The 13,932-nt window shown below is 39.2% G+C and overlaps 1 protein-coding gene across 7 annotated transcripts in view; it reads left to right on the forward strand.

The window, feature by feature from the left end:
* Positions 1–9,909, forward strand: part of LCORL (ligand dependent nuclear receptor corepressor like) — a 79,688-nt gene extending 69,779 nt beyond the window's left edge. For 4 of the 7 annotated variants that reach the window (XM_080590064.1, XM_080590071.1, XM_080590073.1 and 1 more), the window contains one exon: positions 4,906–9,012. In XM_080590064.1, coding sequence (XP_080446190.1) covers positions 4,906–5,039 — 134 coding nt within the window. In that variant the 3' untranslated portion in view covers positions 5,040–9,012. The other 3 variants (XM_080590070.1, XM_080590065.1, XM_080590074.1) reach the window with 1 other exon arrangement.
* The last annotated feature ends 4,023 nt before the right edge of the window (positions 9,910–13,932 follow it).

Genomic DNA, 13,932 nt, shown 5'->3' on the forward strand with positions numbered 1-13,932 from the left:
AGCAATCCTCTTAACAGCCATATCTTAGCTCTTCTTGGAAGGCTTTTCATCAGAAGTACTTGGCTTCAGGCTGTTTCACCTGTGATGCAGATGGACATTTTCCTAACTGTAACTGCCAGGCAGGACGTTACTTTTTCACACAGCCATAAAGAAAGTAAGAAAATAGATTGAAAACATAGAAAAAATAGTGAAAAGAACAACTATTTTCAGTAAGTGGACTATTTTTAATGCAGAAGTATAAAAGCAGAAATGTAGACTTGATATATAGCTGACTACACGTATAATAAATCCTGACTCGTTTAATGAACCTCATGGTCTCTGCCTCATTCCCCTGATCCAGCACCAGCAGCTCTCCTACCACCACCCGATGCTCTGGCGGGCTTCACACGGCGGGATTCCCCCTGCCACATGCGATGACGTAGCCTGTCCTGCCCCGCTGTGAAAAAGAAATGAGATTTTGGCCGTATTTTAAGAACAGTATTTTCTTATCATAAGGCATCAGCTGCTTATTTCCAAGCTGCATGTCTTTTCCAAAGCAGGTGTATAGGTAGAGTTATCTTCCTAGCTCCATGCTTTTTGGCCAGCAGCTTTGGACACTTCAGAGTTCTAGAAAAGTTACTGTTTCTGCACTTATGGAACAGGTCTAGAAACAATTTATGTTCTTCTTTCAATTTTTAATTAACTGAAGGAAGGGGACCTTTTTCTGATGATTTCTCACATGTTCTGGATATCTGTCATGTTCTAGGTTGTTCTTCAGTATTCTTTGGAGTACAAATAATATCTATTGCTTTATTAAGATGTAAATCTATATCTAGTGAGAAACTTCGTGCTTTATGGGATCTAGGCTTGTTTTCTGTATTCCTTTGATGGTTCTTTTTGTCAGTCTGGCAGGTTTCACCGTCTTGTTCTTTCAGCAGTTGAAACTCACCTGACTTCGGTCTGCATTCAGCTTTATCCCTTACCACAGATGAAACCTAGACAGTTATTTCACAAACATTTATTCAGCTCACCCACTCTCCATCCTCTTACTTAATGCTACATGCTCCTTTTGTCTCCCCTTTCCGGCAGACGTGTAAGGGATCTGTGCTTCTGTCCTACGACACGGTGTATGTCTGTAAGCAGGGCAAGCACCTTAACTTGGCTCTAGCTCTTTCTTTAGTGATGACCATCGTTAGCCTTGCCTACCACTAGCAATTGCCTTAATTTAACACTAGCTTAGGGTTTAGAATCCTTTCAAGAGCATAAGCCTATGCATTTCTACTTGGTTCTAAATGTTTTATATCAGTTGCACATTGTCAAGCCATGAGTGAGTAATAGGGCTATATTCTTCATGTTTTTTTTCCAAACAGCTCTGTGTAATAAGTAAGTGCTCTTATTTTTGGTTTTCACTTTGCAGCTCAGGGTAGAATATTTCTAAATAGTGGCCCTGCTAGGAAAGGCTAATGAGACTTCCACATTTCATATTAAGCTACATGCAAACAGAGAGAATAAGATGCTTAGGGAAGTCAGTCTCTTCAGATGGATGTTGTCACAAGTTCCTCTTATCCTCTTATAAACAAGAGAGTATATTTGGCATTTTACTGGTAACGGCTTGCTGTCCATGTTGTGTATTTCAAACCATTAACATCTTGATTAGTTGCTTCAAATAAAGGATTATTTTCCTGTATATGAAATGGAAGCCTAGCAGAAAAAAAAATCTAGAAGCTGTAAGAATACCATATGACATTTTTTTAATCAAAAAAAAATAGTCTCTTGCTTACTTAGATGGTTCTTTTTTATCTTTGTGACATGTTTGCGACATTTGGAATGGAGGCTACATTTGGGGAGAAAATAAGTACTTAAAGTTAGATTTCAGTGTTCCTATTGGGGCGTTCAGCATAAATTTCAAAGCACTCATCATTTGTTTTTCAAATTTAGGAAATTTATTTACAATGCAAGAAAAGATTTAAGAGCTATGCTTAAGGTATCAATTCTTAAAATTGTGGTCGTGTTGATTACTTGTATTTCTAGTTTAAAATTGAGAGGTGTGTTTCAAAAATTTTCTTCTTCTGTATGTTTTGCTCCTGAGTTCGTATCTCTCAGTTCATTATTCACAGCTGTTTTAAAGTTTATGTAGTAGAAATCTCAGGAAAGGAAATTACTTCTTATTTGCAAATTATTGTTTGACCTTCCTTAATTCAGAAGTCTGGTGGCTTATAAGCCACATGGGGACTGTCTCATCATATTTCTGAGATGATCTCCCTCCATAATATAACTGCATTTGTAAAGCCAAAAAAATATAAATAAATAAATAAAGATTTATCCAGCTCATATGACAAGATTTACGTAGCTGCATTCATCATAGTACTGAGGTGGTGGTGCTCTCGTTTTTCTGAGATGAGCCCGAACCAGCATCTTAAGGTCTGAACCTCCAACATTAACCTTTTTTTAACCTTATTCAAATGCTTTTTATAATTAAGTGGAATAAAAATAGCAAAACCATTTTTTTCTGTTATAGCATGTTTCTAAGAACTCAACACTATTCATTGCACAACATTTTTGTTGCTTCTTTAATTGATTTGTATGCTGCTAGCTTCTAGTAATGCATAGAAATTTAGTTTTCTTTCATGCAAGAGACAGACGTTTCACAGCAGTGCCTCCATATTAAGAATGAATTATGTTCCTCATGAAATTAATGATGCTTCTTTTCAACTGTTAGATTACTGAACTGTTAGCTGTTTTTTGTTTCCAAGATTTTTGAAAGCAGTATGCTATGAAAGATTAAAGATCACAGAACTCTTTTTTTTAAGTTTTAATACTATCACTAATAAAATATTCTTGACAATTTATCAAACTCTTAGTTATATTTCTTGTATATTTCCTGTGTATTTCGTGCCTATTTCCTTCTTTTTTATGTAACCTTCCTTTCTTCTCAACACATTTTTTTCTCTCAGACCAAGAAAACATTTTCTGAGTTAGTGTGAAGAGCAGAAGAAACTTTTCCACCATAATTTCAGTCTGTTACTATGACTGGTTTTGACTTCTTGCCCCATTTTTTTTGACTCCGTTCACCTCCTGTCTTCCTTATGGTCTTTTTTACTGTTTTATTTTTCACAGTACCCCACCTGTGTTAAATACAATATCTAATATATCTAATTTTTGAAAGAGTCCCTGAATATTGGTTATCCCCCCGAATTCCTTTGATCTAGTTGGGTATGCCATCTATTTCCAGGGCACTTCTTTCTCACATATTAGCAAGAATGATTCCATCCATTCACCTCAAAAATACTATTTCTTATTCCAACAAGAACCGTTTGATAACTAGAAATGAGGCATAAAAAGCTTTCTTTGTTGTTGCATTTCGGCATTGTGTAAAGATGAGTATAAATTTCATAGACAATAAATCTGACTGTGCGTGCTTGGTTTGCCTTTATTTCAATGTATGTTGCATTAGCAAATCAATCCCTGCTTGCAAGCATGCCAAGGCTACGGTAGTCAGTGTAGCATTTAACTTGTATGAGTTCTAATATTTTCCTTTTCTGGGAGATCTTCGAGTGGTTTATACATAGAAAATCATTTATGCTGCTTAAGTTTTACTACTTCCACTCAGTCTTTTTGAAACCTCTCTGTAAAAGCCTCAAATCAGTGCTGTGTGTCAAGAACGCACATTTGCTTTCCAAGTTACAAATTTTCACATCATTAATGAAGTTTTGATTAACAAGTTCAGTTTGCAGAATTTGTGTCAGGAGAAAAAAAAAAAAGTTTGAGGTAGCTCAGCTAGTTGGGAAAGAGATTTTTTTTTAAGCTATGAAATGAATGTTGCAAAATATTTAGAGAAACATAACCCTGCGATGACACTTTCATAGTCATTTTACAGAATACAAATGCACACCATCTGACAGTAATCTTATCAATGGAAAGGGCTGAGGAGCACCTAACAGTTATCCCTATGCCTGCTTTTTCTGTGTGGCCTTGGTACCTGGTAAACAGAGAGTAATGCAACAAACGTATGCACTTCAGCTAAATGGATTTTCTCAACTTTGTCATTTTCATACAGTAGGTGTGACAGTCGTGTTTTTCTTGAGGAATGCACTTACAAACTGCATAGAAAATAAAAAGCTCAAAGAACATTATTTTCTTTTCATGCTTGGCTGCCTATCACCTCATACAGAAGTGCTCTCTAGTCCTACTATTAAAAGTCAGTTTTTTTATTATTGTAACTGGATGATTTGGGTAAAGCTAAAGTAGCAAATGCAAAACTTCAGAAAGAAATATTTGTATTCAAGTAGTTTTAAATAGAAGAAGTGTGGAGAAGAATCGAAAAGATCTATAGATCTTTGAGCATGGGAAGGCCCCTTGTTGCTTCCTTTAGTAGAAGATCGGATTCAAAGACCTTTCTATTTAATTACTTTTGCTTTAATGATAGGAAGGAAATTTAGTGGGGAGAAAGAATCCTTTTAGGTCCTAGCAAGCCTGGAGACTTGACCACATCCAGGCTTGCCTACTTAGCCAAGGCGGACTAGATAGGACTTTGGAGTCTATCAGCATTAATCTAATTTGGTTGCTATGACTTGTTATAATAACATCACCAATTACTCTTCTCCAACACTGTTGAAAGACAGCAAATTCAGAGGTGATTAGTGGTGGCGACTTGGGAACATAGCCTTAGTGATCCCTCATCCTCAGCGCTGTCAGCAGCATCCAGATGATGTGGAGTAAAAAAATTCATACAACTGAACATCCTCCGTATACTGAGCAATGGTACAGCACTCCCTGAGTATTTAGAGGGCAAGGGCAGATACAGAGTAGTGTAATTGAAAGAGAAGAAAAGAGGCTGAATTTTCAAGAACTATCACTATTCTTTAAACATTCTTTCTTTGTGTGAGATAACAAAGAGTGTTTTCTTCTTTTTCATTGGGTTTTTAGCACTGTGGACTGTGACAAATCCACTAGGGAAAGCAGAACTATCAAATGTGCCATCGCTGGGATTTGTTTTCCATACTACAGAAGCACCTGTATCCAACTTCCAAAAATTGCGTGCATGGAATCCGCTTGACTGAGTCAGTGACAAGTGAACAAAACCAAAGCAGATGATAATTGCTATAATAGAAAACAGATGTCTTCAGAATTTTAACCTTTTTAGAGACTGCCATTTAAGATCAGTAAAATGCCTGTTTTTGTCAAGACATTTCATTTCAAGAAGTTAAAGAGAGCTCCATCCTCTTCCCAGGGCAAGCCTTGAGAGTGGAGAGCACAAGAAGGCTGTAGAGGAGCCAGCCTCCATACAGCCCCACACCAAGCTCTACCAAAATAGGCCTCATGGCTTCTGGTAGCACCAGGCTGTAATCTGCAGTTCCTCCTAGCAGAAGGGTTGCTGTACAAAGCACCTCTTTGCACTAGGACTGCTTAATGCACACCACACCTTTCACAAGCAGAATGGGTTAAAATTTAGAGTAGAATATACTGACGAATCTGACTGGAGAAATTCAACCGCTTCTATTTAATTTTAGTCCATAATTACAGTCCTTTATTTTAAAAATATAATTGAAATACACTATTTGCATACTTATTACATCAACAACTAGAAAATAAATCACAACAGATAAAAGAGAACCAAAAGCGCGATGAAAGACTAACCCCATGTTGGTTAAAAAAATATATTAATGCAGATCTCTAACCTTACTTTTTTCCACTTTGCCTTTATTAAGGTTAAAATTTCCTAAAAATACTCAAGCTTTTTATGTTGATGTTACCCATACTGGGGAAGTGAAAAAGATGTTGATTTAACATCTTTCTACTCCTGTTTTTAAGTATTCCCCTGAAATTCCCAACACTTGAGTTTTCTGTTCTTCCGTAAAAGGTAAATTACCAGCATGTCCTTCAGGTCTAGTTTTGCGAAGTTATTTGTGCCTCATATACAGAAACCTCTACAAAACTAGATTAAAAACATACACATTGGAACGTGTCAGTCTGATCTGTTTTCAAATCATTTCTTTCAGTTGTTCCTCAAGAGCAGATAGTCTGCCACAATAGCTTTCTTCCAGGGTTTGATATTTTAGTCAGCCGTGAATCCATAAAGCTGTAAACAATTTCTATCCTCTAGAAAAATAAAAACAATTAGCTCCTAGCAATAAAGTCAATTTTGTCATCTTTCAGTCAATGGAATATCAAAATACTTTCCCTAATACTTGAATTAGGAGCTCAAATGAATAAAACATGTTAAGATTTGAATGGGCAACATACGTGTTCAGAATGAAATGCATAGGTTTTCTTTGAGGAAGGGAATAGAAACTTGCCCCATTAAATGGACTAGAGATTTAAGACCAGGGTCTTATGTGTTTATGTAATATAGGCAGGGCAGAACATTGATCATAGCTGTAGGCATTGTGAACATTACTTGGTAAATAGCAGGACAGCCCCTCTAAGAATGCCCCTCTAGCTCTTCACATTGTGATTTGTGGTTCAATCTAATGGCAAAGAATTATGTTCATAATTACACCAAATCCTAATGTAGGTGTACTGTCTGGTTGGAAAACAGGCCATCCTTACTCAGTACAATTCCTAGTTTCTGGAGGAAAGTAACATGCCAAATCACAGAAAAAGCCCAAACCTTTGTCATTTTCTATCTGGCATTTGCCCAGCATTAAGCAAGGTTTGTGTGTCTACTGCTTTAAAGACAGTGCAAACTTCGCTCTTCAAAGCATTTTGCATTTATATCCTACTTCACAGAATCATAGATCATCCCAAGTTGGAAGGGACCCACAAGGATCATCAAGTCCGACTCCTGGCTCCACACAGGGCCACCCAAAAATCAGACCATGTGTCTGAGAGTGTTGTCCAAATGCTTCTTGAGCTCCAGCAGGCTCGGTGCCATGACCACTGCCCTGGGGAGCCTGTCCCAGTGCCCGACCACCTCTGGGTGCAGAACCTTCTTCTAACCCCAAGCCTGACCCTCCCCTGTCCCAGCTCCATGCCGTTCCCTCGGGTCCTGTCGCTGTCCCCAGAGAGCAGAGCTCAGCGCCTGCCCCTCCGCTCCCCTCGTGAGGGAGCTGCAGGCCGCCATGAGGCCTCTCCTCAGCCTGCTCTGCTCTGGGCTGAACAAACCAAGGGATCTCAGCCATTCCTCATATGTCCTTGCCTCCAGACCCTTCCCCATCTTTGTACCCCTCTTTGGATGCTCCCTAATAGTTTTAAGTTTTATGTCCTTCTTATGCTGTGGTGCCCAAAACCACACACACAGTACTTGAGGTGAGGCCGCACCCGTGCAGAGCAGAGCAGGACAATCCCTTCCCTCAACCGGCTGGCAGTGCTGTGCCTGAGGTACCTCAGGGTATGGTTGACCCTCCTGGCTGCCAGGGCACACTGCTGGCTCATGGTCAACTTGCCATCAACCAGAACCCCCAGCTCCCTTTCTGTGGGGCTGCTCTCCAGCCTCTCATCCCCCAGTCTGTACGTACAGCCAGGATTGCTCCATCCCAGGTGCAGAATCTGGCACTTGCTCTTGTAGAGCTTCATTCAACTGGTGATTGCCCAACCCTCTAGCTTACAATTTCTAGACTCCCACGGCCTGTGTTCCTTTCAAAACAACAACAAAAATAATAGCTCCAGCACTATCACTTCATGAAGCAGTTGATTGTTTCTGTTCACTGCTAAGAGCAAGCTTTGCTACCTAGAAAGCACATAAGGAGCAGGGGGGACAAAAGCAGCAAGTCAGAAGCCAGCCCTAGCCCCATCTCATATATGCTTCATCTCATGGTCCTGAGAAGAGGCTTGGGCTTTCCTGAAAGTAAGCAAGGACGGACAATGGTTCAAATGTTTAGAGGCTGTAAATTCAAGAAGTTAACCTTACAGACTAGTCTTCTGTCACTTCCACCTACATGCCGTTTCCTATTGGAAAGAAAAGATCAGAGCAAAAAAAGCATGTACAAACCAGAAAAACAATGAACAGATAGGGTGCAAAAACAAAAACAAGACAAAAGATAGCACAGAAGAATAAGGACACAATGAAATACTGGTTGGACAAGCCATACCCCCAGTTACGGGGGGCTAGAAACAAGGGTTGGTAAATCAGAGGTGCCATGCCACAGAGGCACATAACATTCCAGAGAGCTTGCATAAGAACATAAAAGCATAAAAGTTGTGTTTCAGGTGATCTGTGAAAAGTACTGAATTGTCACTTCAGCGGTTACACTCGCTGTTCCCTCTTGCCATCCAGTACGAAAAAGTTTAAACTAAATCAGTCAACAGTGTAACACAAACCAATACATTTTAGGTTATACTCATAATTACTCAGTGTCCTCCGACCGTTCACTCGTATTATAAGCAATTTTGCATAAGTCTTCAAGATGTACAACAAAATCAATTGTATGGTTATATAGTCAGTAAATAATAACTACAGTGAACACTATATTTCATCAGACTCAATCCTTGATAATTTGCATTTAAGTCCTGTGGTAGACCTGGCTTCCTGAAATGCAACAAGATGAGAGATTCTTGCTGCAAATGCCACTGTAAAAGGAGAAACTGGGTGCAGGTAGCATGATCATCACCTAACCTTCTTGTCCTTTCCATTACTTATTCTCCTAGATTTGAAACACAACAAAAGTTACCTCTGTATTAGTCCTCTTATGGCTGTACTAACTTAATGTCATAAAGAAAAAAAAATACTTCTTGCACAGTTCCTATTCTGTGGGTTTACTTTGTGGAACTTGAATTAAGAAAGGTCAGGCTGCAGATCGCTCTTCCTGTGCAGAGGAATGGCGGTAGCAGGAGACTGACCCAATACAGCCTGTGCACACCAGCAAGGCCAGCTGCTTCTATGCAAACATTCCCTTCTGCCTTTGCCACATGGAGAGCTGAGCACAGGTCAGGTTCAGTTGGTGTTTCTGGAACACACTGCAATAAAACAAAACCAAAAACGAGTATACACAATCTGCCGCCACCTCACCTTGCCTCATATCAGTTTGCTTGTTTGCAGAGAGAGGAAAGCGTACTAAACTTTTTCTCATTTTTTCCCCTCCCACCCCTGCTTCTTTTCTGACAGCACGCTACAAGTGAAAGTCTCTGAGCCGCAGAATTCAATAGACGTGAACACAGAAAATGAACATTTGAAGTCCATAAAGATGTGCCTTAATCAGCCCACTGAGTGGAATCTGAGTTTTTCAGCAGCATCTCTCGCCAGCTGTAAAGTTTTTAACCAAAATCTTCAAACTGATGAGAACAAATAGATTGCAGCTGTTCTTGCACTATTATTTTGTACATTGTTCTTGATTTTTTTTTCTGCTGAATAATAAGCATTTATTACATTGATCTTGAAATGATCTTGTGTGATTTGGCTTTATATTACTATTAGCATTATTCATTTTGATGTACTTTTTTTTAAAATATGAAGTTTCACATCATGGGATTCTTACAGTACAAATTTACATCAGAATCAGATGTTCCCCTTTAATGGTATTGTGATTTTTCTATGTTCTTTAAGTTTAATTATTATTTCCCAATTTTATTTTTGTGCACGAAAGTTAATATATTATGTAATTTGTGGCATAGGTCACCATGTAAAGATTTATGGTAATAATTCAAACAAATCTGTAACAGGTGGAGACCGACTACCTCGAAGCAAAGCAGTAAAGAGAAGGTAAATTATCCGAGATCTCCCTTCATCATAAATGGATTGAAAATGTATCGAACAACTAGTTTGTTTCTGCAGTATGCTTTCATCTTCATTTATCTTGAGAACTTTTGTGTGACAGTGTTTAATGACTGTAATGTCTAAAAGAAAGGCCAACCTTGCAGGAGAATCTCGAATGATTGTCATTCAACTAATCTGTATCTGCACTTTTTGAGGTTTCTGCTAAATGGTCTTTCTTCCCCTTTTGTTTTTATGAATTTATGCCTGACACCAATTAAAATGGATGTAAATGCTCCTCCTATTTCATTTTTTTCCTTGTACTTTGGAAATTCAATGTAAACAACAAAATTTTAAACTCTACTCAAAGAAGTAGTAAATGGTTGTAGCTGACTACGTTGTAGACATTCCATGCCTAAATCAGCTTTAGCAAGGTTCATGTACTTCATTCATCAAAACTTTATTATTAATAGAGCTATAACAAGAGTGTTAGAATAAAACCATACAATCTATTTCGCTTTTCTGGAGTCATACATTCAATAGCTAGAGTAGAGGGTTTTTAATTCATTAAGTTGTCTGTCCTTTACTTGCAAAGAACAAATTTTCCAGAAGGGCAATTCCTTGGAAGACACTATTTATAAAACAAACATTGCAAGGGTTTACTTAAAATTATCATCTTACTTAACAAAATGAAGATGCAACTCTTCTTTACGTAAGTTTGTTAGCTTTCAGATGCAATCCAGTAATTCAAATAAAGACTTACTGGAATTCACAACAACCTTAAGTTCTCACAAGGATACTGAGTCACCCAGATGTCAGACAACGCAGAGTGAACATTCATCATCACACCACACTAAGAGGGTCTTTATGTACCTTAACTATTTAAGGTATTTGAATTCTATCAGGCAAGAGAGCCAAAAGAGAATTCAGCTTCCTGGGGAAGAGGCGCTGAAGCTGACTTCAGTGGAGCACCACCAAAGCACAGTGAACAAAAAGGGATGTAAAAGCCATCTTTTAAGCAGTGGAACTAATGTAGCCTGACCTTGCTCATGTGCCTTGATGGAAGAGGTGCCATATAGGTTTTCTCGTATCAAAGATCAAGTACATGCCAAAACTTCTCCATTACAGGCGTCTCACCTCCAAGTAGTTGTCTATGTCCGTAAACTTGTAAAAATACAGATTCCTTCTCCTCTGTGTCAAATTGAGTTTCAATTGACTTCCGAGTTCACAAGTTTTCAGGTAGGAATCAGACAGAAGCATAACAGAAGCTCACTTACCACATCCTTCTGTCAGAAAAGAAGCAGCAAAGCTATAGAGAAATGTTCTGAAACGTTCTTGGTACAGCACTTACCCTTCAGAGATGTGACTGGCCAAAGGAAACTCTAACCAGGAGAAAACATTTTAGGTTTTAGAGACTTTGTAGAGGCAGGGCAAGCGAACAAAAACTAGCGCAGGAATAGACATTAGTAGATTATCTCAAGTTTGACACTGAAAGGCCCCCGCTAGCGTATAATCATTTAGTATGGAACCAAGTCCTCTGGACTGGATCTAGTTTGGGTTATGCACGCTGAACACCCCGTTGTGTTTAGCCAGCAAAAGGATGCACAGCACGTGGTTTAAAGCAACAAAGAGGATGGAGTTGGGTTTGTTGTTGTTAAGTCAGAATATCTGCAGAATTAAAATTTTATTCCTTGGTTGAGTAGCCAGAAAGGTACTCATGGAATTAAAGAAAATAAAGTCAGCAATAGTATACGTATTACTCTTCCTAGGTAAAAATAATACGATTTTTCACTGCAGGTAATAAGATACTTCCCGACTTGCCTCCTTGCCACCTGCTGCATACACCCCATTTCTGTTAAATACAGTTTTCTCAGAAATACAGCTGCATACCTTTAAACCTTGATTATTGCTAATAATTAGCTTTGAAAAATGCAACACATTTATTCATGCAATCCTGCAATTAAGCAGCCATCCCTCCTCAGAAGATGGTAATTTGTGAGCACACCGTACTTTCTATTGCACTGCAAACCCTTGGCAGGGCACAGGGCAGAAGAGCCCAGAAAGGGGCAGGAAATTAGCTGCCAGTTGCCAGTGGAGCTCCCGGCCCTGGGGAGAACTGTGGGATAATTCAGGCGTAAAGGGACCTTGGGAGGTCCATGCTTCAACCACCTGCCCAAAGCCACACCAGCTGTGGGGTCAGACTGCATTGTTCAGAGTATTGCGTCTGGTCTTGAAAACCTCCTAGGACAGAGTCTGCACAAGCTCTCTATGCAACCCGGTGCACTGCCTGTTTCTCCTTAGATCTGGTCATTTCAGCTTATGCCCAGTGTTTCTTGACCTCCCATCATGCAACAAAGTGTCCCAAGGTAACCGGGGCTCCTCCCAAAGTCTCCAGACTGAACGAATTCCCCAGGTTCTCCTCCCAGGGCAGGTGCTCCAGCCCTGTGACCAACATGGGGGCCTCCACTGGACTCACTCTAGTTTGTCAATGTCTTTCTTCTATTGCCACCCACCAGTGAAACCACATCCACAGCAGAGACAGCCACTGACTGAGAAGCTTCAGGGAAACCTGATCTTTTAGTGCAGCATTCCTGAAGAGATTCCAGGGACAGAACCTGCATATGTGGCAAGGCACAACAGCACAGCAAGGCAAAACTGAAGGTCTTCAGTTTATTCGGGAAGGCATTCACAAAGAAGCCTTTAAACATTTTTATTGTTCCTGTTTTTCCTAGAAACTCATTTTAACCAAAATAACAGAAGGGACTACCAGCAGTTGTTGAAAGTGTATTAGTGGCAGAAGAATGAACCACTCAGAGAGAGTACTTTGAGGGGAAATAAAACCACTAATATTTGAAGTACAAGGAAAACTTTGATTGACAATCAACTGGAAAAAATCAAAAATACATACTTCACCCTTTTGAACTACGTTCAGGCAGCATTCAAGGGGAAAGGCAATGTCTCTGATCTCAAGTGGTTGCATGCATGCAAACTCACGTTGGGAACACAATTTGAAGGAAAAGAATTATCAAAAGAGGGAGCTCAAAACTTCAAAATTCAGTCTAAAACGATGAATAAAAATAATTCATCACAGTTACATAAGCCTCTGAATAGCAAATATTGCAGCACAAAAATGTGTCATGGCATGTTGTGGTTTGAAAGATTTCCAACAAAAACTGAAAGGGATGAAAAGCAACACAGTTCTGTCTGTTTTCTATATGCAAACTTGAAAATAGGATAGTAGTTTGGGCACTACACTTTGGAAATGCTACTTTTCACTTCTGTTGTCCCTAAGCCATTTCAAGAAATACCAAAGATCATAGCAATATATTAATTTATCTTAAACAGAAGTTCCTTAGAAAGCTGCATTTGACATCAGCAGTTGACATGCACATGTTGAGCAATTGACAAGTTTTGCTCTGACTGCCTTGGAAATTATCTGAATTGTAACACAGAAGGACATGATTGACGGTGTTTCCAAACCAAAACCCTAACATTTCCAGAGTGAATATGCTCAGCCAACAGTGAATATTTGGTACAGTTTAATCTTCTATTTTCTCTGCAAAACTTTTGACTTTTCCTTGTCATTAACAAAAAGTTTGCGATCTTCAAAGTTATAAACCAAATCACAGTTGTCTGCCACTGTAAAGAGATAACATGCAGACTAACGAAGTGTTTTATTTTTTGCTCTTTCCTTACTGGATCTTATTTTGTGCCACAAATATTTTTATGCTTTTAGAAAAGCACATCAGTGATTTTATATAATGAGGCCAAAGTCATAGAATCAGAGAATGGTTTGGGTTGGAAGGGACCTTAAAGATCACCCAGTTCCAACCTCCCTGCTGTGGGCAGGGACACCTCCCACCAGCCCAGGTTGCCCAAAGCCCCATCCAGCCTGGCCTTGAGCACTTCCAGGGAGGGAAGCGTCCCCATCTTTCCTGTAGGTCCCCTACAGGGTCAGTAGGAGGCTTCGATTTGTAGACTAACAGCTTTACCACATTGACATCATTTAAAAATAAAGCAGACACATTTATGTCCAGGAAGCAGAATTCACAATTAAGATGAAATCTATTTTTTCTAGACAGTCAGCAGATACTCAGGCCAAGAAGGAAAGAAACTAGGTGCATTAAAGGCAGGTACATTCAAAAGTGCTGCCATCACACACAGCCACTCCAGCTCAAACAAACATTAAATATAAAAACAACTTTAAAAAAGTGTAAGTTGGCAACTGTTAAATACTTACCACCAATAGCAATTTTCATTTGCAGATAAAAAGCCGCCTTCTTTTTAAAGTAAAATAAATAAATAAAATCACAATTTGTTCAGGC

This window comes from Anser brachyrhynchus (assembly GCF_964034855.1).
Source record: "Anser brachyrhynchus genome assembly, chromosome: 4".
Lineage (NCBI taxonomy): Eukaryota > Metazoa > Chordata > Aves > Anseriformes > Anatidae > Anser > Anser brachyrhynchus.